A 27,826-nucleotide genomic window follows, 5' to 3' on the forward strand; every position below is an offset into this window, starting at 1 on the left:
ACTGTAGCAAAGAGTGGTTGACAACCATATCCAAATACCTAATTCTTTTATAAAAAAAAAAAAAGTAAAATACCGAGTAATATAATAAATAAATGATTTTTTACTAAATAAATTGGGAAGAATCATGCAATTAATTTTCTGATCCCGAAATAATCTCTTGTATTATTATATGTTTAACTTGTTCAATCCATTTACGGCTCCATGTGCAACAGAATGTTCTCCTACTCAATCTCCCACCTTTTGCCTTTGAGGGAATCTCCATTTTTTAATTACAGAGTAAGTTGGCGTTGCTAGTCTTGCAACTACACAATATTACCAAGTAGACCCAATCTGCCTAAGTTAGCGAAGTACACAAGCAAGTAGCATAATAAATTTGAAAGCTTGTAACTACCTTACGTTTGCATTATTTTTTTGACAGGGACGTTTACATTAAGCTTGTAACTTAGTTTAGAACTTGGATTAGTCCAGAGATGAACCCGTTGGTAACACACACAAAAAATATAAAAAAAAAAACAATAAAAATTAAAATAAAAAAAAATAAAAAAAATTCCACTATCAAGTTCACAAACATAAAATACTTGCTCATTTTGATGCTAGTTTAAGGTGTATTCATGAATTTCATTAACATGCATAGAATACATAGTTCTATAATATACTTCTATAATATGACTTATATTTAAGTTACAAAATGTGCATTAGCAAGTGTGAAATTCTAACATTACCATTAAAAAAGACGGTGAAAATATATAATTATGTAAAAATTTAGTAAGAATAAGTCTTGTGTATAACGGGTGTACATTAATTTTATTGTAAAACGGACAGTTTGAGCGTATTTTTATGGTAACTTTAACCACTTAAAGGGTAACTTTTAATTTATCGTTAGTTTGAATTTCATTTTAATGGGTGTAATTTCTTATAGATACATGATTACATATTATAAAGACTAATATGGTTAATCTAATATATTATAAGTTTTGTAGTATAAAAAGTAACTTTAAGTACTTTTTAACATGACTTTAACCCGTTTTTACCATAAATTAACGTAAACTCGTCTTTTTGAAAAATTTGTAATCTTATAAAATCATCATACAAGTAATACAGTAATAATAATTATAATAAAAAAACGTACTATTATTGGTAATTATCCATTAAACTTAAATTTGGGTTTATTTCACAAAAGAAACTAATTTCTCTACAAGAATATAACAGCTCATATTTTCTTGGATATAAAATTCATCACTTCAACAAAAACAACCTCAATTATTCATTTTTCATTATTCTACAAACTCAATACTCCACCAATTCTATTCATTTTTTTCCTCTATAAAATTACAACAAACTCTTCATTCATCAACCTTCTTCAATAATTTCTGACAAATTTCAAAGAGAAAACAAATTCTTCATTCTCTCATCAATGGCAGCAATCAAACTAACAACCCAGCTAAAAGCTAGCCCAACTTCGCCATTTCACTGCCCCATCTCAACTCGATCAACTCGGCCTAGTCGAGTTGGGTTCAAGGTGGTTGCAACCGGGTCACAAGTGGAGCCGGATCTAAGTGTTAAGGTTAACGGGTTGACGATGCCAAACCCGTTTGTGATCGGGTCGGGTCCACCTGGGACTAATTATACTGTTATGAAGAAGGCCTTTGATGAAGGGTGGGGTGCAGTTATTTCCAAAACTGTGAGTTTCTTTTTATTTTTTGATCTTTCTTTTTGGGGGGGGGGGGGATTTTGTTTAATGTTTCTTTTTTGATGTGATATTTGATTATATGGAATTTTAGTGTTGATAATGAGTTTATTATAGTTTTTCTATTTATGTATGGATACGAATGATCAAGGTGTTATGTTATGTAGATGAGATTCGATTTTAGGTGACAGGTATTATTCCGTTAAGACTTTAACCAACTAAGCTAATTCGCGATCACAAATGACAAACCAAGGGAAATTGTGATATTATCAAGAATCATGTAAAATTTGTGGTGGTTTTACTTTATTGGTATTGTAAAGTAGTCAACAATTTTGCATGTGATTATGTGAATATTTAATCTGACTAGTAATAATGAATGCATTGTTATTCTAAAGTGACAAGTATCATAAGACAATACAAAAGTTGGTGAACATGACTAGAATTTTGGATGGAAAGGAGGAAGTAGTAGATTAAAAAAACATATTTCTAAGGAAATTTTTTTGTAAACTAAGTTAAAAGTAAAATTTGTGTTAAAAGTGTATTTTGGAGGATGAAGAACTCGAAGAATTGTTAATCACAATGATTTATGCCTTTAAGCATTGCATTTAAAACTTAAAACTTGTATTTTCAAAGAACATTTGATGGATCGGAACAAATGAAAAATTCACAAATATATCATGTCTTCATACCAATTAAGGGAGACAAATTGTGTTCTTGGTGAATTGAAGGGCCCTTAGTGTGCTTTCATGATGTGGACCTTAGATGAGCCACTTCCTTTGTGGTCTAAGGAGATGTGGAAATGCATCTAGCATGAGGCTTGAGTGCTTGACCCATCTAGGTCTTGAAGTATAGGTGATTGTTTGCTATAGCTAGAATGGGAGCAAGTCGATTCAAATTGATTGGATCACCATTCTTAGCTATGCCGAACTAGCAAATCCAAGCTTGGGATGAGCTTTTCCAAGGCATCAGTTGCATGTAAAATATGGTGTTGGGGTTCCTTGGGGATACAAGTATTGTTTGAGAGACACCATTTTTCTATATTATACTAACTATATTATTTGTGTAATGTACATGCATGCTAATTAATACATCCATATGGGAGTAGTAGGGTAGACTATTTGTTGCATAGTTTCCAATATTATGCTTCTTAAAAGCACTGGTATAGACGTCAACAATTCAAAGGTCAAATATGGCATTAGTTGGCTTTGGTGATTGCGATTTATAGGGATCTAAAGTTCTAAAGTTGACATAGATATCTCAAAGTAAGCCTGCTAACCTTTCAGAGCTGAATTACTTTTAATCATTCCTAGCTAATTGAGATGCACAAGAAGTTTGTGAAAATGTTATTGTCATAGGGTCATTTGGTTATCACATGTAGGCATCAATGCTAAGTTCTTCGCGTTACACTAAAATGACGTGCTGTTTTTGGTGGTTTAGCTAATAGTGAGTTCCAAGATGCACTCCTGTCAATTTCTCTGCTCTTTCCTTAGAGTTTCTAGTAGCAACAAGTGTTTGATCTTAATCATAATTCATGATTAAGCTGCACATAACATTTTGAAGGTATTTGTAATTATCCTTGCATTGTTATGATGACCTTCTATTAGTGCCAATAGATACATACATATCTACAATAGCCTTCCAGCCTTAAGCAAGGAATGAGTAGCCAGGCTCTTTTACACTCTCTCATTTTTCAAAGTAGTGAATTTCAACTACATGTAAAATTTTAAGGTGCACCACCTGTCCACCTTTATGGGCTTACAATATCATGAATTAAAGAAGACAAGGAATTAGTAAGGCATCCCCCAAAACTTTGAAATTAATGTGAATTTTTCAGTTTCTATTCTGATGATCTGTCTCTTACAATCGAGTGACTTCAGTGATGCGAATATTTAAATTACGGTAGGAAATCAGGAGTATGAGATCCTAAAATTTAGCATAGGCTGAGGTCTATCTTGAGAGCTGAGAATGGCCTTTGAAATATTGAAAATTTCACTCATGAAGCAAGTTTTATGTTTATTCACTATCATTAGTAGGGATTGTTATTCTTCTTGAACATGCCTTGCTTGCTCAGCATTTCAAATTCTCAACATTGGCCTCTTTTAGAAGTTGTTTAATAGTATACTGTAAGCTTTAGATTAAGGATGTAAATTTGGTAACTATCAGGTTGTCTTTCATATAACAACTGTTTCCACATTTTTCTCTGTTTTCTGTCTTTATTGCCCTTGTACATTTTTTTTTTGGGGGGGGGGGGGGGGGGATCTATGGTAGTTTTTAAGGTTGCATTCAAACAAGTGTCTTGACAATCTTGGTATTGAGTTGGAGTATTGTATGTGAACGGCACTGATATTAACACCCTTTTATTTATTTTTTTTGGAATTTTTAATAGCGGTCCTTCAGTTCAGTTAAACAAACCAAATTTGATCAGTGGATATTATTATCAAATCCATAAATTTTTATATGGCTTCTATTTTTAGTGCTGCAATTACCTCTCTGGGAACTGGTTTGGGCTATTATTTTTTAGGGAGAATTGGTATAAGGGAGTTTAAGTTTTCAATACTTGTTTGATAATCTGGCCTTCCCTGATTGCACCTCAATAGAGTTTATACTAGGTGGTTGCAGGTACTTATTTGAATGCAACTCCTTATCTGATAGACGCATTTTTCTAGGTTTCATTGGAGGCTGATAAAGTTATAAATGTAACTCCTCGCTATGCACGATTAAAAGTTGCTAACAGCTCCCCAAAAGGACAAATAATTGGATGGGAGAACATCGAGCTCATTAGTGATCGGCCTCTTGAAACTATGTTGAAAGAATTTAAGCAGTTGAAGGACGAATATCCTGACAGAATTTTGATTGCTTCAATCATGGAAGAATATAACAAAGCTGCATGGGAGGAGCTTATTGACCGAGTCGAACAAACAGGAATTGTAATATTTCTTCATCCATTCATTGATTTGATTTTGGTGCTTTAAAGTAAATATTTTATCTCAGGGGCTAATTTCTACTTTTTTATTTTCCGCTATATAGGATGCAATTGAAATCAACTTCTCATGTCCTCATGGTATGCCAGAGCGTAAGATGGGTTCTGCTGTAGGAAAGGATTGTGCATTGATAGAGGAGATCAGCGGCTGGATAAATGCTAAAGCTACTGTTCCAGTGTGGGCAAAGATGACCCCCAACGTCACTGATATCACAGAGGTGGTTATTGCTCTACACCTTTCAACAGAGTGTGTAGTTATAATTTGAATCTATCTCTGTCCCAAACTAATAGACCACATTTCTCTCATATTTTGTCTGATAAGAGTAAAATACTTTCTTGTTGAGTATGTTGAAATAATAACTTTTTCATGTGAGTTTTGATGATACCTACTAAAAATTCCAAAGAAATACAGATTTCTACATTGGAATGGTGATATAGGAATTAAAAAATGTAATTACTGAATGATATCATTAGCATTTTAGTTTAATTTCTTGCCAAGGACTATTAACTAGGGTCGTATTAGTTTATTGACTTTGCATAATGCTTAGTGGTCAGACATTAACAATTTTTTCATGCATTACAGCCAGCAAGGGTGGCACTTAAATCAGGATGTGAAGGAATTGCTGCTATCAATACAATTGAGAGTGTTATGGGGATCAATCTCACTACCCTTCGCCCTGAACCGTGTGTTGAGGGGTGAGCATATTATGTTATGCTATTAAAATTTGCTATCCATAGCAAATTCAAGGTTTACTTTATAACTAAATTGTCAAATTTTCACCTATAGATACTCAACCCCTGGTGGATATTCTTCAAAGGCAGTTCATCCTATTGCACTTGCAAAAGTGATGAGTATTGCAAAGATGATGCAGGCAGATTTTAGTCCTGAACATTCCTTGTCTGGAATTGGAGGTGTTGAGACTGGGGATGATGCTGCTGAATTTATTCTTCTTGGAGCAAATACTGTTCAGGTACAACCTTAGTAATTTTCCTATCTATATGCTTGTATGTTGTTTTGACGGTCTTCGTTTTGTGATCAAAAGACCTGTTATAGGTTGATGTTTTGTCATACATACTTGACAAAAAGGAAGTGGAAACAATTCTGACAAAGTAACATTGGAACATCTGTATTTGATAATCCCATGCTTGCAGCAATACACTTTGGAACTATTTACTATTTCATCTATTCTTGTTATGCTCTATGTCCTCGTTTCATTATACCCATAATCATTATTGTTTGTCCTTGCCTTTTCCCTACTTTCATTTCTCTTCCTCAACTTCAGCTCCTTTGTGTTATATTAGTGTTACAGTCCATACCAGATTGTTTTAAACATTGCTTGTAAATCCTATTTCTGAAAGTCTCGCATTAATATCTACATTTTCATTTTAGTAAGATTTTCTGCTAAATACTAAACCTGCGCCCCACATTTGGCCACCCACTTTTTTTATCTCTACTTTCAACTCATTAATCTACATGCATTAGCCAATGTGTTGATTAAATAAGGGGGAGAGGCAGTTTACATCTACCTGTATCTCTAATAGTGATGATATCAATGTGAAGAATTTTGTAACATTTTGTATTCCTCCCTAGAGAGATTGTTTTAGTTGGCTAACTTGGCTTGATGGATGGCGAAGGTATTAGGTTTCTTTATTTTATTAAAAAAAAAAGTGTATAACATCTATGATATCCATCTTCCAGGTCTGCACAGGAGTCATGATGCATGGGTATGGTCATGTGAAGAAGCTATGCTCTGAACTAAAGGACTTCATGAGAAAACATAATTTCTCGTCGATAGAAGATTTTCGAGGGTATAGCCAAATCGCCAATAGTTGATAATTTCTAATGTGGCTCTTTGTTAATCTGTCTCTAAGAACTTGTTTCCCTCTACAGTGCTTCTTTACCATACTTCACAACACACACAGAATTGGTACGAATGCAGAAGGAAGCTATACAGCAAAGAAAAGCCACCAGAAAAGGTTTGGCATCTGATAAAGACTGGACAGGAGATGGCTTTGTGCAGGAAACTGAGAGCATGGTTTCCAACTAACCTTGTCAAAGTAAGCCTTCTTTTGCTAAATGGTGTTTTGGAATTGAATTGTGATATCGGGGAATAAAATTATCTTTGTAGAACTCCATCGTAACTAAACACATTTGGAAAGATTCATAAAAAGGATAGCTTAGAGAGTGTCAAGATTATGATTAAGAAACAAACCTTTATATTTACTAGCATTACCTTTCTTGCAAAATACCTTCCTCAAGATACTACTCTGTTATGTTTACCTCGGAGGTATGCAAGGATCCTTGACTCAAACCCGAATGAGCAACATGAGTATAAGATGTTTAGAATAAAAAGAGATGGTAGACTTACACTATACCGTAGAAGTGAACTCCTTTGCAAGTTCGGTTAATTGCCTTAATGTAACAGGTTCAGGGGACGAGATGTTGATTGTGCCCTTAATTTAAGTCGAACTAGTTAGGCAAATACTTAAAAGTTTCTTTTGTATGCTGAGACTTGTTTTTACGGTATATGCTGAATCTAATTGGTCTTATCTACCAATTGCATACAATTAACTGTTTTTCTTTCTGACTTTCCTATGATAGTTTTCAATTAGCTTATAAGTTCTTGATTTTAATTGATTGTATTTATTTCTATGCAGTTGGGAAGTGCTTTGACTTGAGCATACAAAACTGCATTTCCAATGTATAGGAAGAAAGAGATCATCAAAGGGAAATGTAAAGGGGATACCTTCGATGTAGTCAATCGTAATAATTTGTGTTGATGTACATTTCTTTTACTTAATGCTGGTTATGGAATATGGAGTATATATCAAACTTCAGTATAATAGCATTCGATATTTCTATGTAATTTTTTTTTTTTTTTAACAATAAAAGCTTTAATTGAAAATATATCCTATGCTGTAAACTTTAGTCTCACAATTTCTTTGAAAGTAATGAACCTTTTTTTCATTTTTTTTTTTTTTATTTTTTTTATTTATTTATTTTTTAACTCAGTTAGCAAAAGAGAAAATTAACCCTTTCTAGCCCTAATTGCCAGGTTATGGGCTTCTGCTATTACATCTCTATTCATTTTTCTAATTTGCAGGGATTTTAGAAGGCTATTCTTTGCTTTGATATCGCGGATGTATATATCCTTGATTTCGCAAGCTGCTGCTGTTGTGTTGATGAAGCCGTGGACTAATGTTGTTGAGACCGTTATAATTCTGACGTCCTTCCCTGTAAGGTCGTAGCTGTTAGTGCTAGAAGTCCTGCCATAGCCTCACCTTGTAGGGGAGTGCTGGCAAAGATGGTCTTGCTTTTGGACTGAACTTTAACCCCATTATTGTAAAGACCCATCCTGCTGCTGCACTCAGTCTTCTTTACCACCATCTATCATTTTCTTCTTCCAAGCTCCATCAATAAGGATCCTTATGGGGTAGTTCCTGTAGTGATCACCCGACTCCAGATTACTTCTGATTTACTTCCTTTCGCTTCTGTACCAGCATTATCCTTCCTGTGCCCATTGTTATGCATCTCTTTACCTTAGTATCGCCTGCTCGTCCAGTGTTCAATTTGCTTTATAGTGCCTATCGGGTCTAGTTTGGTGTTGCAGAACACTACATTGTTGTAGGTTAGCCAGATACTCCACAAAGTACAAACAAACTCGATGAGTCTTAGTGAGGTCTTCCTTCCCACTCATGAGAGATGTATCCCAGAGTCCAATCACCAATGCTGGTATTGAAGCTCTTGTTTGCATGGATTCCCAGATTTCTTCCCCACCATATTAATTTTTGTACGTCAAAATAATAAACTTTTCTATATTGTGCTCCTGCAAAACGTCAAGTGGAGTATAGCTATATGCACTATCAAAGTCATTTTCAGTTCACTTTATTTCCACTTATTTCATGAAAAAATGTTTTAGTTCAGATCTATAAGAGCTAATAAGGTCATACTTTGTATAAGATAGATACGTTTAAATTAAAATAATTCACAACTTCACAGTAAATTCTGGCGAACAGGCCAGCCATTACAGGTAACGTACAAAGAGAAATCTACTTAAGTTTCTATAGACAATAAATTCCATCCACAGATTCAACAACAAAAAATGAAATAAAAAGACAATGAGAAGGGCCTCCTGTAGCTGAAGTGTGTATCCTGACATCAAAAACCGCCTTAACTAGCTTCTAATCTCCATGTTGTGGTAGAGAAACAGGTGAAAGCTTAGGAAGTTTACAGCTTCTTGTACCTCTTTTCAACTTCCTCCAGGTTTTGAATATCCTTGTAATACCTGCACACATGGTAGATGCACCTAGAATACGGCCAATTTTCATTAATCATAATCAAGCCATAGAAAACTTTGTTTTGCACACTAAAAATTTCATTATTTCAGCAGCTGCACACATACCAGTAGAGAAGACAGGCTGAAGCACAAAGAATCACATTCCTCTGAGATTTGTACATCTGTCAAGGAAAAAGACGCCACGGTTAAATTTTATAGAAAATAACCGCCTATTGTAGTCATGCATGCATAAATCCACACCAAATGAGCACCACACATGGAATGAATATATGGAAAGGTTCAAGATTCAGCTGTAAGAAGGATACACAACGCCAAAGAATTTTGTTTCACTTCACATTTATAAGTTTAATTTATCACACAAGGATTCTCTTTTTGACTTGAAATCCAACAAATGCTTCAAAATGAAGAGTGAAGCAGACAAAAGAAGGCGTATAGAAGCTAGCTGGGAGTGGCACCAGCCCAGCCTCACCAGTTTATCATAATGCTTCGCACCCCTCTCTCATTCCTATTTTGCAAGAAAATGACTTCACTATATTTTTCTAGTAGCATATTTCTCCATAACCCCTATCCCACTCCTACCATAGAAGAGAGGGTAAAAGTCAAAAAGAAATCAAGGAGAAAAAGATGATATAGAGGTGATATTAGTAGGTTACCCCCATTTCACTAAAATGGTTACACCTGCTTTATCAAGGTCTTCAATTTACATCTTTGACTATTAATATCTTTTAATATATACTTGTATTTCCATAAATTCTAAGCTTATCCACTAGCAAGAACCTTTTCCAAATGGATATTTTGTAAAACATAGCATCCTCAGACCTCAGCTACTATTTAGTTATATGATACAGACTAGCAACAACAATGAGTAATGAAGTAAGCCCTGATACCAGCTTGATAGAGATTATGGAGAGGGAGTAGTTCAGACTATGGAGAGAGGAGAAGAATTTAAGAGAGAAAAGAGAAAAAAAAAAAAAACAGGCAAATAAGAGGAAACAAAACAATAATAAGCTGAGATGAAACAAAGAGGTAGGCCATAGAACAGGCATTAGGGGGGAAATTAAAAAGAAAACAAAAGGGAGGGGGGCACAAGCTAAAAATCTAGACATCAAATAGCTGTACAGTTAAATTTCGATAACACTTCACAACACTGCCAAATAAAAAGCATACCTCCCAAAATAATGCTAATACAGAAAATAAAACATGCTCAAATTCTCCCGAGCTATTACAAACATTTTCAAATCCAAGTTATTCTACCATTCACTAAACGTAAAAGTGCATACCCACACTATACTCTCTAGTCTCTACTCCACAATAGGTGGTCCCTCTTCAATTATGGTTATGATATGGTCTTGCCTATCATACTTAGAAGGGGAGGAGGCAAATGAGGGTATGAAACTACAACAAAAACTTAAAAGTACAAAGATAGGCAGATGCTTAAAGCAGTCAAAATAGATGCATTACTCCAAACGTCCAGGATGACTTCATATGACCGAGGTTCCAAGCTAAAAAAAGCAAAACACTTCTTCAGCTGACCACAATAATGCAATAACCTAGACATCAACTTATCGGATCTTAAATATAGAAAGTTTTCTAGTGTGGATTCTACGTGGGAGACGGAATAGAATGCTTTTGCAAAGAAAAAACATGAACCTGCAAATAGCACTTAGCCAATCCTATGCGGGAAAAGGAACTCAACGAATCAAGATCACTAATAATGCATAACCCACAATAAAGTGACTATGTTTCCAAATGTCAAATATGATCATATTTTTCTACAATTCTGAAATTAAATTTCCACAAATCCAAGCATTTCTACTCCGGGAATAAATTCTTAGAACTATTCTTGTCTACCCTTAACAAACAAAGTACCCAATCATCTTTTCTCACAGCCAACAGCTTCAAATTCCAATAGCCAAAGCAGCACAAGTCCACAACTACCCACACCACCTTTGTAATTAAGGTTCACTCACAACAAATTTGCATTCCTAAAACTCGATTATAAATTGCAACCATCAAAAGCCAAAAGGAGGACTAACTAAGTAACTATATCCCTAAAACCCCCCTTGGCACAGCCACTCTACTCCATTAGAGGGACAATGCAATCGCCAACAGTCAGGCAAAACCTCGAAATCGACATGACAACAACTAGCAGCATATCCACGACAAACTCTCAACAACAAAACAACAATATAGCAAAAAGAAATCAATCGCAATCAAAGAGTTCCATTAATCATAAATATGACAGCAATCAATTTACCGATGATTATGAATCATAATAAACCAAACAACACACAAACATAGACATCAAATTACACAAAATCAAAAAATTGAAACCCTAAAAATGAGAAAAATACCGATTTTTCATAGCGATCCCTCTCAGAAGCAGTGCAGATCTCAGAAGTACACGTCAATCGGTGTTCATACTTCCAATAAATATCTAAAATCAAAATCAAAATCAAAATCAATAATCAACAATCATACAAAAAAAAAGGAAAATGAAGAGGAGGAGAGAGAAAGAGGTACCGAGAAGCTGAAAGCCAGCAAAAGGGACGATGAACATTAACGGCTGAAGGATGAGAGAGATAAGAGAAACGATGCGAGTTTTGACGAGCTTAGGTGAAGGAAGAGAGATGAGAAGAAAAATGGCGGCCTCAGCTGCAACTGCGTAGGTGAGTAGCATCCATTGTAAACCCATTGATGCTGTTTTTTTTCTCTCTCTAATGGAGGTGAGATGAAGGAAGTTGGTTATTTCTATTTGTTGGTTTTTCCGCGTTGATGAGAGTTTTTCTCACGAGGCCACGATGAGTGATAATATGATGCCTTAATTGTTAAGGAGGAGAAGGACGAGGCCACGCATTTGAGTTGTTTTTATCGGGTTCTGTTCTGGTTGAATTAATTTTTTAATTTATTGATCTGAATTAGCGATAATATAGTATCTTGTATTTCTTCATTAAGTGTTACTCCGTCCGTACTTTGTGTATTATTAGCTGTTGTCTGGATTGGGAGTATTTTTGAGTAAGAAATTCAAGTACGGAGTATTTTTGTTTGCCTAGATGGGGAGTAAAATTTTAAGAGAGTAATGTATTTCCCTAAAAAGGGTAAAAAGTTACCGACGCCCCCTAATAAAATATTTATCCCCTCAACATTTACTCCATAATTTCCATTTCTCTCACTCTCCTCTTTACCAACATGTCTTCAACGCTCCCAACTCCCACCATCTCCCTTCCATCAAAGCAAAATCATACAAAAATTGGTATAATCCATTTTTAATGAACTTATTATGGCTCGTTAAAGTTACTCCTGGCAACGGAGGAAACCTTTGCTCCATTATTAGTGCCAAACCCTATAATAGATCCTCTGATAATTTTTGCCCTATTAGATTTTTATCCCTTAATCTTTTCAAGGAATTCAGGCAGAACTAGAGGAAACTTGTGTGATGCATGGCTTATTTTTATTTTTTTAAAATCAAATCTAATCTAATGTACGTAGTATCAATCAATTAATCAATCAATAACTATATACTAAGAGATACACCAGCAATGACATACACATGTCATTTTCTAGTATGCCCTTTGTATTTTTTTTTAAAAAAAAACTTTTTAAAAAATTGATAGAGAATCTAAATATTTTCTTCCAAAACTTAGAAAAGAAATCGTAAAATAATATATTTATCAACTTATATATATGTTGAATACAAGAGTAGAAACACTACGTATCTATAATTCTTTTTTCACATTTATTATTATTTTGTGTTTTTGTAAGTTGCACTATATTCATTTGGTCTACTATGACCAATGTTTGTGAACTATACATTAAAAACATATATAATTAAGATATTGTTTATCAAAGTTCTATGTCGACATATGTGCTAATTTAAATTTCAATGAAACACCAAATTATAGAGGGATGGAGTATAATTTTGTGAAAAGACGAATGTGTTGGTAAAAAAAAAAAATACAAAAAGTCAAAAGTAATTATTGTTTTGACACATAAAATCAACATATTATATTATTGATCTAATTGGACCATTTAATGGTAAATCAATGGTAGACTAAAAAAATTAATGATACATGTCATATTTATAATTATAATTACATGGTTTCTCGTATAGGAGTACAATTCTATAATTAATTGGATATTCATATTAATTATAATATATATGTAGTGTGTTGCTATAAGCAAAATTCTATTGTCAATAAAAAAGATAAGTTTTTTTTTCCAAAAAATTATAAACTATAATATATATGTATACTTTACATTATCCTAAACATATCTATCCAATCTAATTATCTAACGCGATGTCTAATATAATCACAATAATATCTACAGAGCTTTTTTGGTGCAGCAGGCCACACCGTGTGGCCTGCTGCCAAGTCAGTAAAAATAACGGATTCTAACGCGCGCATAACGGGGTTACTGTTCACGCGCATAACGGGCTTACTGGTTTTGTCAGGGTTACTTGTATTTTTCAGGGGTTACTTGTATTTTTTTTTTCAAGAGTTACTTGTAATTTTTTTTTCAGGAGTTACTTGTATTTTTTTTTAGGAGTTACTTGTATTTTTTTTTTCAGGAGTTACTTGTATTTTTTTTTTCAGGAGTTACTTGTATTTTTTTTTCAGGAGTTACTTGTATTTTTTTTTCCAGGAGTTACTTGTATTTTTTTTTCAGGAGTTACTTGTATGGATTAGTTATTCAAGGGTTACTTGTATTTTCAGGGGTTACTTGTATTTTTTTTTCAGGAGTTACTTATATTTTTTTTTCAAGGGTACTTTTTTTTTATATAATTTTTTTAGGGGTTACTTTTATGGGTTAATTCAAGGGTTACTTGTATGAGTTACTTATTCAAGGGTTACTTATATGAGTTACTTCAAAGGTTACTTATATGAATTACTTATTCAATGGTTACTTGTTACTTATTCAAGGGTTGATTGTAGGTTGGTTTCAAAAAAAAAAAAAAGGGTTGTTTGTAGGCCCCATACCAAACCAGTAACACCCTACAAGTAACCCCCGACCAAAACAAGTAACCCCTGACCAAACCAGTAACACCCTACAAGTAACCCTTGACCAAAATCAGTAACATCCTACAAGTAACCCCTGACCAAAACCAGTAACACCCTACAAGTATCCCCTGACCAAAACCAGTAACACCCTACAAGTAACCCCTGACCAAAACCAGTAACACCCTACAAGTATCCCCTGACCAAAACCAGTAACACCCTACAAGTAACCCCTGACCAAACTAGTAACACCCTACATGTAACCCCTGACCAAACCAGTAACACCCTATAAGTAACCCCTGACCAAACTAGTAACACCCTACAATTTTTGACGTAGAATGTTTGATTTGAGATTCCACAAAGAAAGAGCTCAAATTTCTTTGGTTCTCATCGATTTCACTACTTCAAATATTGTTCATGAACAATTTGACACCCAATTTCTACAATTTCGGGCTTTAATTGTAGGCAATTTAGCAAAGAGGAGAGAGAAAATGGGTAGAGTAGAGATATGGTTGTTAGTGATGTGTGGTTTGGCTTGAAGAAGAAGCTAAGAAAAGAGGAGAGAGAAAATGGGTGGAGTAGAGATATGGTTGTTGGTGATGTGTGATTTGGCTTGGAGAGAAGCTAAGAAAAAAAAGGAGAAAGAAGAGTTGTAGTATTTTTATAAAAAAATAAAAAATAAAAATTGTGGCTGGCCACACCGTGTGGCCAGCCACATACAAAAATTTGTGTAATATCTATATTGTCGCTTACGTGACGCGACACTTGGCGAAAATTCTAGTTTGTTCCCGAACTATGCCCGGATTTTCCTAAATGTTTTAGTTTGAATGTTAAATACGATCATATAAACCCTTTTGATAATGTAAAATATATAGACATACGATATCATATAATATCGCTTATTGATATTATAGTGTACTTTTTGTAGTTTTATTTGTAAATAAATATCTATGTTATTAATAATTTGATATTATTTATTGCACTTAAATTATTTATAAAACTTATTTTTACTGATTTTCTATTTTTTATTAAAACACATTATAGATGGATCTCATTTAAAGAACTTTTTAAAACGAATTTTATGATTGGAAATAGTACTGAATTATAAGATACTAGATGTAAGCCCGTGCAATGCACGGTTTTTAAATATTTCATTTTGGAAAAACTTTTGTATACACCCGGTTTTCAGTAATTTACTGTACATCGGGTACACTTTTGTCAGATTTAGTGTCACTTTTGTCAAATTTAGTATCACTTTTGTCAAATTTATCAATAAAGCATAAATAACTCTTATATATGTCACAGTAACTTTTGTGCGTTTTATTGTAACTTTTGCACATTTTTATTGTCACTTTATAACGGATGTTCAGTAATTTACTGAACATCCGTTTTATTTAAAAGTTTGTATTCATTTTGTATATTTTTTTTTTTTTGTAATTTCTTAATTTTTTTTTTGTTTTTATTTTCTATTCTATTATTTTAACATTAATTTAAGGTAAAATATTTTGTTAAGTTTTAAATTATTCTTATTTAAATTTAACGTATATAGAACTTGAATTTATAAATTGAAATAAATATTATCTCATTCATCGGATAGTTAGATAAAATCATTAAATCAAAATATATTTTTTAATTTTTAATTATTTGTTAAAATAATATAAATCCTAATGTAAAAGATAATATAAAAGATAATTTTTGTTTTTTTTAATAATTTAAATCTTAAATTACTATTTTTTGTTTTCAATTCTCAAATTTCATTTGTTAATTTTTTCTTAAATGGCGACTGAAAATTAAAATTGTAAATTAATATATAAATCTAATTTTTCATTGGTCGAAATATTACTTTTGCTTATGTGGCGTGCGATGCACAAATTTTTATATACATTTTTTTATATAAATATTTTTGTGGTGATCTCTTAATTTTTTTTTCTTGCATTATAAGTTTTAAAATTTTGTATGAAAGTATTATATCATCAGATATTTACATAAAACCATTAACATTAAATGATAATTTATATTTTTTAAATATCAAAATATAATTTTTAGTTTTTTAAATGATATAAATCCTAATATATAAAGATAATTTTTTGTTTTGTAACAAATAAAAATGATAAAATTTAGTGTTCTTAAATAATTAAAATCCTAATAAATTACTATTCGTCGTTTTTACCTACGTGGCAAAAATTTAAAATTTCATTCGTCACTTTTGTTTAGGTGGCGAGTGATTTTTTTAATTCTAAAATAAAATAGAAATCTAATTTTTAATTGGTCGAAAATATACCTTTTCTTATGTAGCGCTCTCAACGCTCTCCAAAAAAGCCTACTTTATATATATATATATATATATATATATATATATATATTAGATTAGATTAGATTTATTAAAATTTACAATTAATTTTGTATATATGAAATATTAGAAGTATATCATTAATAAAGCACTATACGACAATTTTATCTTAAAAGCATCCTATGTGTCACAATATTACCTATTTGTCACTTAGGTGTATCGATATTTGGCGAAAACTGAAATGTCAAGTGTCAATGTCTCGTAACCTGGTTGCGAGACCGGATTTATATATTAGTAATATGATATGATATTAGATTTGTGATATATTTCTATAAAATATTTCAAAGTAGCAACTAATAGTTTACGAAGGTAGTATAAAAGTTTTAGTCATTTATATCGCCCATCAACATCGTCCAAGAAAATACATCTTATCGAGTTAACAAACAAGTTTTCAAGGGGTCAACTACTTATTAGATGTTTTTTTTTTGGTGTTCAGAGAGCCACAAGAGCAGATGATGAGAATCGATCCCAAGATCCCTGAAACGGGAAAGAAAGCTCTAAGTATTTGAGCTATACTTCACTCCCACTATCTATCTATAATATTATTAAAACTCATGGGAACAACATGGTAATGCCATATGTCACCCTTATGAGTTGGCGCCATGTTTGTGGCATGTGTCATCCTATGTGTGTTACCCTTCTCTCTCCCACATTGAATAATTGTATTAAACTCTTCATTTGCTTGACTTTAATTCTCTATAATAATGTTTAATTTACTTGAAAAACTCTTCATTGGTGTGACTTTAATTCTCTACAATAATGTTTAATTTACTTTAAAAACTTTTCATATGTATAACCTCTATGTTTAAATGAGACATATCTTATACAAGTATATATAAATGAAAGATAATATAGATTATTAAATTCATGCACTTATTAATATTGTTTAATATGAACCCTTTTTAATTAATATTGATCAAACTTATAGTTATAAAATTATGATGTGAAAACATGCTTATCTGTAGATTTATAACTATTAATTTGAAAATTGTAATCTACGTTCCCCAATAGTTTTTATATACTACTAATAAGGTTTGTTACCATTTAATTTTCTATCATATCAATCAACGGTGTGTGTAGTGTTAATATGTCTTCTTACACAAGTTCATCATTTGTTGAAATATAGCTTACATTCTGTGATTAGATGTCATTTCTCTTAGTTTTCAATTATTTATATGTTTTTTTTTTCTTTTGTGTGTGTGTGTGCTATTTGCAGTATTGTTCAACTGACTTATTTTGGTTGACACTTTACGAAGAGATATGACAAGAAAAAAAAATGAAATATACTACGTACATTGGACTCTTTATAGGGAGTGAAAAAAACGATGGTATAGTAGGATAAGAGTACAAACGGTATAGTTTTTTAGGACTATAATGGTAATCTACGATTTACAAAAAATCTAACTTTTTAAACTATCAAATAATCTACAGAAAACATTGTGGAATTGATATTTGTAGTCAATTCAATTTATTGATTCTTTTAATTTGTGTAATACAGAGTAATAATATGAAAAGCTATAAGTTTCAATCACTCTATATCCACAATCATCTATAAAATATAATGCGGGGCATCGCCTAGATCACTAACTAGTTTATTAGATAATTCATCAACATTTCTTCCATGTTAGTATAGTACCAATGATCAAGAAAAACTCCTTAAAGGGCCTATAATTTAGCGGCTTGATTAGTCCAAGGCCCAGCTCTTGTTATCCAAAAAAATGTCTAATTAACTATGTAATTATAGGCACCAAAATAATTTTTTAAAGTGCCACGTTGGATATATACGAGTCAAAGTCAAACTATTGACTCAATATCATTTGACAAGTTATTATATTATTAGTAACTAATTTGGGTGAAATAAATTAAATTATCCCATTTTATTATTTTAATTAAATTATTTTCCATTATCCATGGGTTATAACAATCAAGTCAATATCAAAGGTATAACTTTAATGTACATTAAACCCTAACCTTAAGAGTCACTCACTCTATAAATAGAGCTCTCTCTGGTACATTTGGGGAGAAGAAATCAAGAGAATCATTAAACTCTACAACTCTGAAGAGAAAACATCTCAAAGCCTAAAAGAAGAACAATAAGCATATGATGTGTCATTCTACTCTACAAGACCATCCTTCGATGAGATCAAGCCGCGACGACTCTCAATAAGGGAGAAAAGAAAGAACTTCGAAACATCAAACACAATTAAACCTCTACATCAAATATCTTCGATTAATGATCAAGCCTCATCGGCCCTCAATCAAGAATTCAAGTCAAAGGTCTACATCAAGTATCTTCGATAAGGATTAAGCGTCATCGGGTCTTAAATAAGAATTTAAGTCAAAGGTCTTCATCAAATATCTATCTTCGATCGAGATCAAGCATTGACGACTCTCAATCAAGAATTCAAATCAAACCGTGAATTACGTCAAAGTCAAAGTGGATATTGAATCAAAGGATCAAATTAGAAATTGTACCCAGAAATTCTCAAATTAACAAAATTAATATTTTGTTTCATTTGTTTTGAATCTTTATTTTTCATACAATATTTGAAATTTGATTTTATAGTAACTCTCTCCGATTAAGAGTTACCTCCTCTGTCCTTATTTGTTTGCTCCATTTGACTTTTTACAGTTTTCAATATACATTTTAAGACATAATTATATTGAATGCTATATGCATAAAAATTACAAATTATAATATTTTCATAGTAGAGTTTGTAATGAATCTAACAAGATCTTAGACAACGGCATAACTATGTAGGGAATTTATTTTTAAATCAATGTATTATGGGAATTGGTTTTTATTTCAACAATATTATGAGAAATCGTTCTTATATAGCACAAGGCCCTCAAAATGTTTCAGAATCAAGACACAGTTATGCCATTTGCCAATAATGTTTATCATGCATCAAGTATTACTCTCAATTCACAAGAGTACAGTATTTTATAGTGGAAACTTCACTCATTTTTGTTCCATGATTGTATGTATAAATAAGCAAATTGGGATATTAAAAAGGCAGATTAAGCGCAGTTAAAATTTACAACATCCTTCTTCTCATGTTTCGATGTAACTCTTAAGTAATTCAAATCCTCCCCGTTCAATTCTTCATCTATTCCTTATTGCTTCCCTGGATAAAACCATGCACGATAACTGCTTACGACTGCTAATTTAAAAGTTCATCCATATTCATGAAACATTCTTTTTTTTTTTTGAGGAAAATATTCATAAAACATTCTAAGTCAAGAGAAACTCGCTAATTCAGCAAGAAGGGTAAAAATAAAATTGCATGAATTTTGCCCGATAAAAATGTCAATAAAACCACGTCTCAGCTGCTGAAAATAATGCTACAACCAATAATACAAAGGTGATACCCAGTTCAGCTTCAGCAGTATGAAGGAAATAAATTAAGAATACAAATGCAATCCCTACTCCTACTAAATCACAGGGTACTCGCCACAAAGTTCTCGGCCTCATAATTCACATAAACTCATGAATGAACTTATTTTACCCTCAAGTGTAAAAGGGATCTTATTTTATACCGGGAACAATAAATAAAGTAATCAACATTGTAACACTACATCCAGACAAGCCTCGGAAAGGGGGAAAAATACAAAGGGCCAAAAACGGCTGCAAAGCAAGCAAGGCTGTCTGTGCAAGTGTTTTGGTGTTTCTTGTACAAGGGGAAAAGCAGCAGCTCCAACCAACTGGACTACCTGCTGCTCAACAGAGATTAAACTGAACTGCAAGCTAATCATCGAGTTTCATCCTCAAGATTGTGGAAAGCAGCAGTCAAATCTTCATTCAACTTCTTGAATTTGGCAACAAGAGCATCCTCACCTTCAGCTGGATCCTCGAATTTCTGTGACCTGTTGTCAAAGATGATTACATTATGAGCTGCTTGTCAAGAGAATGATATTACTCAAACTTGGAGATAGCTATAGATTTTCCACTTACACTAAACGGTAGAAGAGATCTCCCAAACGAAGCTTGATCAAGCTATAGGTAATCTTTTGACCATCTGAACCAGCACCGCGCTCCACAGACTAGAATCAAACCGACAAAGCAAAATACCATCAGCAACATTGAACCATAAAAAACTAAACTTTCTATTACCAGTAAACCTTGCCAATTGTTGACGAATAAAATACTTTGTTACATTGCCTTATTATGAGATTAATCATAGATAAATAAAGTGAATTCAGAACATCATTAAGCATATTTTGCAAAGCAAAAGCAACACGTAATACGAAAGAAACACGCAATCTTAAAATTTCCACTTTTAACATGAAATTAGCTCATACATATTTACAGTCTCATATATAAATTCCTTTCCTCTTTCTATCTTACAGCAATCTCAAATTTTATCGAGGAGCATATGGGCAGCATACTTAAATCACAACCCTTTAACTGTCAACTGGAAATATGCTAGCAAGAAAATCCAGAGTAAACAAATGCAGAGGAATGAAAACTACCTGATTGGCCAAATTATAGAAATGGATAATGTTGCGCATCATCCAGACTGACTTGTAGAATGGGCAATATTTGTCATATCTGTTACCACCAGGCAGAAGATTTTATTATATTGAAACAATAACATAAAATATAACCTCACATATTATAAAAAGCTTACGGTGTAAATGCATTTTGTGCCAAGTAATCTTCTCTCAACAGCTTTGCAGTGTCCAAAGTGATTTTATCTGTCTCGGCCAATGCATCTTTTCCAACAAGCTGCAACCATTAAAAATAATTGGTTAAATTCAACAGTTAATATTTATAACTTAAATTCCAAAGGAGCAAAAGGAAAGCTATCTAATACTCAAAACAAAAACAACAATCACAGCTCTAGAATGCTCAGAAATTAGATCTTTAATACTCAGAAATTTTGAGAAAGCAAAAATCAATGCATACCTGGACAATTTCATTAAGATCATCTTCTCTCTGCAGCACCTCACGAGCCTTGGTCCTGATATCAATGAACTCAGGGTCGAATTTCTCATAAAATGTTTCCAAAGCCTGCAAACATACATATTTTCTGCTAAGCAAAAGGCACAATAGTCCATCTGAAGTTATTATAGCATAAAAGGCTTGTTAATGATAAAAGATTTTAATTACTCACCGTTGAGTACTTTGAGTAAGAAATAAGCCAGTTGACAGAGGGGAAATGCTTCCTCTGAGCCAGTTTTTTATCCAAACCCCAGAAAACCTGCACAACAAGATAATATCTTCATAAATATTATTGCACAATAGTGTTGCATAGCACAAGAATTGGACAAATCCCAAAACACAAATAAATACTCTTTTTTCATTATTATTATTTGCATCAGTTTAACCGGCACGTTAGCTGAGTTGCAACTTTGACCACTAAAATCTTTAATTGTTAATTAGTAAAAATTATAACAAAATTATATTATGAAACTAGACATTGTGACGAATCTAATGATATATAATAACATTTATTTATTTTGTAGAGGTGATAAAATTAAGTCAACCATGGTATGTGAATAGTACAAAAATCAAAGTGATGCATTTAAAAAAAAAAAAAAAAAAAAAAAAGAGGGAGTAGTTACTAATCCCATATCTAGTATGCCACTACTAAAAACTGATGTGGACCTTCATCTCCCATCATCTAAATTGAAGTCAATAAGTTCAGTTTAGGCAAGCAACTAGTATCACAATAAGCGACTAATTATCCTTCCAAACATAAACCTTTCACCTCTCAGGCTCTTACTTAATTTTTGTCATCCTTTATCAATGGGAAATAAAACATGTTTGATGGGTAATTCTTTTTTCTGATGAAGGTCAAAAGGTATCCAGTAGAAATCTACTCCATATAAACATAATAAGTTACAAATCACAATCCACCCCCTCAGGAAAAAGACTACGCTCCTCATTTTAATGTCTCCCTATCAATGTGAGTGATGAATTTCGTGGAATTTGAAAAAATAAAGACATATCCTACCTGGACAATACTCAGTGTTGCAGATGTAACAGGATCAGAGAAATCTCCTCCAGGAGGAGAAACAGCACCAACAATTGTTACACTACCATCACGCTCTGGACCACCAAGACATTTAACTTTACCAGCACGTTCATAGAACGAAGCTAAACGAGCAGCCAAATAAGCAGGATATCCACTATCAGCAGGCATTTCAGCCTGTGCAAATATGATACAATAACAAACGTTACAATCCAAGCATCAGCATTTAACAGCTAGATATAAGACAGCACAAAAAAGATAAGCATTGCAGTAATCTCAGATACAACTCTCAAATATACTGATTTAACAGAAGATATAAAAGGCAGAACTAATCATCAATGACCTAAATAGTTATACAGATGGACCTTAAAACAGTACAGTAACAAAAATAACAAAACAAAAGCCATCCGAATGTACTCATCATACAGCCACGAGCAATTAAGGCTGAGTAACAACAGATAAACATTCACAAGCAAATGCCCTGATTTAACAACCTTATGCACTTAAGCTTCACAATACTTAGATTCAAACAAGCATTATGAGACTTCTGTAATCTGGTAAAGCACTAGCCAGCACAATAAAGAACACAGGCAAAAAATCAGAGTACATCCTCAAATCAAGAATTTAGCACAAACCACACAATATGGCATGCATAACAAACAGATACCAGGTACAATATACAAAAATGGAAAGTTAAATGGGATGATCACCAGTCGTCCGGAAATTTCACGCAAAGCTTCTGCCCATCGAGAAGTTGAATCTGCCATCATACTAACATTGTACCCCATATCTCTGTAATATTCAGCGATTGTAATACCTGAACATTCAAAAAAGATGTAAACTATCAATCACTGCAAGAAAAAGAAGAGAATTTCTCATAAAAGCAGAACATCCATCAACATCAATCACTAATAACAAAATGGCAAGCATGGACAAAAATATTTCCGAACAGTAAATACTTGTCAAAGAACTTGAACCACAGCAACCATCTTAGTGTACCTGTGTAAATGGATGCCTCACGTGCAGCCACAGGCATGTTAGAAGTATTTGCAACAAGTGTAGTCCGTTTCATAACAGATTCTTCACGTCCATCAGGCAATGTCATTGTCAGTTGAGGAAAGTCCATGAGAACCTGAATTGAAGAATTTTAAGTCAAATTCTCTACATCAATGAAGCAATATTAGAAAAAATCCCATCAACTCAAAAATATACCTCAGCCATCTCATTTCCTCTCTCTCCACAACCAACATAAACCACAGCATCAGAGTTGGAGTACTGCAATCAGCACAAGACACATTAAAAAGCTTTAGATTTACATGACAAAAAACCAAGTTCCAACATCATGGAAAACAGTCTTTAAAAACATATTCTGACAGATTACCTTAGAAAGTGCTTGACTAATGACAGTTTTTCCACATCCAAAAGCCCCAGGAATGGCACAAGTTCCACCCAAAACTGAAGGGAAAAGAGCATCAAGAACACGCTGTGAAAAAATAATATAAAGTCAGCAACATCTTGAATAAAGCAGAAACCAATGAAACAAAAAAAGAACTTTAACACGAATTAAGAGTGACAAAACAATGCAATTCCAAAGTATGCACCTGCCCAGTGAGTAGAGGGGTGTCAGCAGCAAGTTTTGATGCAACAGGCCTTGGTGAACGGACAGGCCAAGACTGCAAACGAAAGTCAGTATATATCAGGAAATCACTGGACAGCCAAGAATCAAGAATTCCATAAAGAAATTTAATTGAAACTGCAATTGAAGTAGTAGAGAAACTAATACTTCCAAGCAAAAGAAGAATGTCCTTTAATTACCTGAAGCATAGTAAACTTCTTAACCATGCCTTGAAACTCAAGTTCCAGGACAGTGTCCTGCATGCATAATTAAAGATCAGATTAAAAGAAAAGGTAAATAGACATAAAAGTATTAAAACTGGATTTCACATTAAGTCCCAGGCAAAGCTTGAATCCAGAAATATGTGATAAGCATTAAATTTTAAGAACCAACCTGAATAGAGTATTGCCCTGGAGGTGCAATGTATGTAATCTTTCCCATAGCATCAGGAGGAAGAGCCACACGGTGCTGCAACAAACTGTTCTCTTCCACAATCTGCAACCACAAGTTTCAGGTACAGAGATATAAATTCAGCATAAAAAATTGGGAAGCTCAAAACACCAAACTGGAGATGGTCAAGATAGCACACAACTTACAGCATATAAGTCTCCACCAGTCAAAAGATCACCCTCACCTGTTACAAACATCAATTCTCAATTCAGTTCTATAGGACACCTATAAAAACAAAGGCAATACACAAGAGTACTGGCAAGTAGACAATAAACAACATATTACCTAATTTATTAGGCTGGAATTCCCAAAGAGCGTCTTTATCCAGGGGTGGCACAGAAACACCACGGGGTATGTATACATCACCTGACCTTTTAGCAATAGTTTTCAGTGGTCTCTGCATATATTAAAAAAAAATGTCATCCAAGAATTTCAGCAATAATTAGAGTGAACCGGTATAATTTCACAAGGAGAATACAATAATGGTTAAAAGGCAGAACACAACTTCATACCTGAATACCATCAAAAATGTTCCCCAAAATTCCAGGTCCGAGCTCAACTGACAATGGCTAAATATAGGATTAAATAAGTCAGAAGCCAATACTAAGCGGAACATTGTGAAAGGAAAAGAGCATCAGAAACACCAAGTGAGATGATTACCTTGTGAGTACGAAGAACTGGATCATTCACCGTCAAACCACCAGTTTCTTCATAAACTGGAATTCAGCCAACCACAATTATAAAGAAACCTTACTTTTAACAAGGGCATGACACAAAATCTGATGAAAGCTTGCTCTTCTCAGATAAATTAGTTGAACTAAACTTATCATTACTGGATTGAAATTAAATTAAATAAAATATATGTTGTAGTCTTATGAAACTTATTTTGCTGAACTAAACTTACACTATCCTTATGGACATGGTTGCTTGAAACTTATTCTAAGTTGAATAGAAAATGGCCATAAAACATTGTAATGGCTAATAAATTAAATCAATAACAAAAGAATAATATTAACAAGAAAGAGCTAGAAATGTTAATACCTTGGATGGTGGCAGAATCTCCTTCTAGTCGAATAATTTCTCCAATAAGATTGTCATTACCAACACGAACCAATTCATACATAGCAGCACCATTCATTCCATCAGCAACGACGACAGGTCCTGACACCTATAGATTTATTGATTCAGGGCATTAGAAGCCGAAACAGCTCAGCATCAAAAGATAAGCACATTATTATAGCTATGAAGTTCAGAAGACACTATGATCCATCCAATTTGAAATTTGATAACATCATAAATCCTAAACAAGTACAAAAACAGGTGTTCAATTGAGGGATCATAAATTGAAATGATCAATCCCAGTCCTTATGTTGACCCACAAAAACTCGATATCATACGATGATAAATCTTAAATCATGATTATCGTACTAAAACCCAATGTCATTATAAGCTAAAAAAGATTAAAATAAAGTCCACTTTCAAAAAGTCTTTTTTCTTCCATAAGATTTGTTAAAACTTGCTCAAAAAAGACAATCTGAATATTCTGTAACTTTCTGCAACAAAATTCCAGCATCATACATTCAAGGTAAAACTAGGTTAAGCAATGTGAGATCCCAAAATCAAAACAAAATCAAAATTAAAACTTTCCGCAATCTTCAAATTCATAAATCCCCAAACCAAATCATGAAACCAAAAAACAATCGATAAATCATCAAATCATAACTACTACTATAAACTATGATTCAACAAATAAAAAAAAAAGTCAAAACAACAATAAAAAACCTAATCACCACAAATCAACTAACAATCAACTGATTCTAAAACAGCAAAATTAAACCAAAAAATCAACAAAATTGAAACAATTAATGCATAATACTTCAATCAAACCAGATCAAACAAAGAAAAACAACAAAAATCAATGAAATTGATAGAAAAAATCAATTACCTTACGAATGTAACCATACTCGCTCTCCTTCTCAGAATCCTCGAATGTAGTCATACGATCGGAGTAAACGGACGGCATGATGAATGAAAATTGGACAGATCTAGAAATCTAGGGTTCGTGAATTGATGAGATCGCGGATAATGGTAAGCGAATCGAAGATATATATCTGAGAAACAGAGAGAGAAAGATGAAGAAAGTGTCGTTTCTCGTTTATTGATGAGTGATGAGATGGAGGACAAAAGATGTGGGTGTGGTGGAAGTGACAGACCAAGATGATTAATTTTATTTAATTATTTAAATCTAATCAAATTATGATATTTGAGAATCCCAGGGTTATGTTATTATGTTTGTGATGGTTTCGTCCTTGAGTTTGCCACGTTTCCTTGGACGATGTCAAATCTCTTCTTCTAGACTAGAGTGTCTTTTAGAGTTTTAGACTAGAGTGTAGAGGACTAGAGGGTAACATGGTGCATAAGGTTGGATCCTCTTTAGTCGATAAAGATGGCATTGGGTTGGACTAGCCTAAGCTTAGAAATAAAGAACATAGGTACGACAATACGACATAGCCCGTGGCCCTTAGAAGCGGGAAATTGACCACAGGCTAGGCTTCGCCAATGAGCATGCCCATCACCATTATACATTAGAATATCAAAATAAAAACTATGTACTAAAGTAATCACCAGGAATATTCTAAAATTACAGGTGTCACGTTAACATTAAAAAATTTCCCGCCAAAAACTTTTAATATTTTTTATTATTTTCCTTTAAAAAAAATGGTAATTGATGAAAACAAAAAGAATATATAACCGTATTTCAAAAAAATATATACAGCCTAAATAATAGAACAATCATAACAAATTTAAATAAATAAAATATTACAAAAATATACACAATAGACGCAATATTAAACTTTCTCTCTCTATAATTCTCTCTCTGTAGCTTCCTCTGCCATGGCGAGGAAGAAGAAGGGGAAACGTAGCTCGAAGGAGGAGGAGGTGACTGCAAGGAAGAACTCTAGAGGCTCGAATAGTTCTGAAGCTCTATTGGAGTATGCTTGGGGACAGTAGACGAAATCTCGCGCAAATGTGAGTCAAATTCCGCCATTGGAGTTTGATCTTGAGGATGAATTGGAGCATTGTATGCTTTCTCTTGAGCAATCTTTGGAGGAATTAATCAACAAATCTAGGGAGAAATCGAAATCATCGGAGTGGATGACTCATCTCAAAACTAAGGAATTTGGGTTTGCGGGTTCTGAAAGAGGATCAGCTTCTCGATTGCAAGTATCTTCGAATTCGCCTGTAATTGTTCCGATTGATTCTGAAATTGATCCTAATATTACTGTTAGAGATACTATGCATGATAATTGTGATAAACCTAGCTTAAAATTGGCAATGGAGGATATTATTGATGAATTGGATTATTGGAACTAGGGGTTGTGGCATTTACTATTGCTTTTAGTCCTCATATTAGGACTTTTGAAGGGTATTGTTGGAGAATTTGGAGGAAATCGAACATAGATAAGGTAA

At 33.2% G+C, this 27,826-nt stretch overlaps 3 protein-coding genes across 3 annotated transcripts; 1 reads left to right on the forward strand and 2 right to left on the reverse strand.

The window, feature by feature from the left end:
* Window positions 1-1,229: 1,229 nt before the first annotated feature.
* LOC110699514 (dihydropyrimidine dehydrogenase (NADP(+)), chloroplastic-like) lies at window positions 1,230-7,644 on the forward strand. Its single transcript, XM_021877006.1, has 8 exons — window positions 1,230-1,681; window positions 4,354-4,614; window positions 4,715-4,885; window positions 5,251-5,363; window positions 5,455-5,638; window positions 6,367-6,476; window positions 6,559-6,725; window positions 7,326-7,644. The coding sequence occupies exons 1-7, from the start codon at window positions 1,415-1,417 to the stop codon at window positions 6,713-6,715; spliced, it is 1,263 nt and encodes a 420-aa protein (XP_021732698.1). The 5' UTR covers window positions 1,230-1,414; the 3' UTR covers window positions 6,716-6,725; window positions 7,326-7,644.
* Window positions 7,645-8,597: 953 nt separating this feature from the next.
* LOC110699515 lies at window positions 8,598-11,847 on the reverse strand. Its single transcript, XM_021877007.1, has 4 exons — window positions 11,489-11,847; window positions 11,320-11,402; window positions 9,071-9,126; window positions 8,598-8,974 (listed from the first exon to the last, which is right to left on the reverse strand). Exons 1-4 carry the CDS (start codon window positions 11,658-11,660, stop codon window positions 8,896-8,898), a joined length of 390 nt encoding a protein of 129 aa, XP_021732699.1. The 5' UTR covers window positions 11,661-11,847; the 3' UTR covers window positions 8,598-8,895.
* A 7,723-nt stretch (window positions 11,848-19,570) lies between these two features.
* On the reverse strand, window positions 19,571-26,378 carry LOC110699516 (V-type proton ATPase catalytic subunit A-like). The gene is made up of 20 exons (XM_021877008.1): window positions 26,301-26,378; window positions 25,397-25,523; window positions 25,016-25,071; window positions 24,868-24,924; window positions 24,641-24,752; window positions 24,502-24,539; window positions 24,299-24,400; window positions 24,106-24,162; window positions 23,892-23,963; window positions 23,672-23,773; window positions 23,503-23,565; window positions 23,290-23,422; window positions 23,001-23,107; window positions 22,273-22,467; window positions 21,430-21,516; window positions 21,222-21,326; window positions 20,944-21,041; window positions 20,786-20,864; window positions 20,268-20,356; window positions 19,571-20,179 (listed from the first exon to the last, which is right to left on the reverse strand). The coding sequence occupies exons 1-20, from the start codon at window positions 26,376-26,378 to the stop codon at window positions 20,065-20,067; spliced, it is 1,872 nt and encodes a 623-aa protein (XP_021732700.1). The 3' UTR covers window positions 19,571-20,064.
* Between the last annotated feature and the right edge of the window lie 1,448 nt (window positions 26,379-27,826).

This window comes from Chenopodium quinoa, unplaced genomic scaffold (assembly GCF_001683475.1).
Source record: "Chenopodium quinoa cultivar QQ74 unplaced genomic scaffold, ASM168347v1, whole genome shotgun sequence".
NCBI lineage: Eukaryota > Viridiplantae > Streptophyta > Magnoliopsida > Caryophyllales > Amaranthaceae > Chenopodium > Chenopodium quinoa.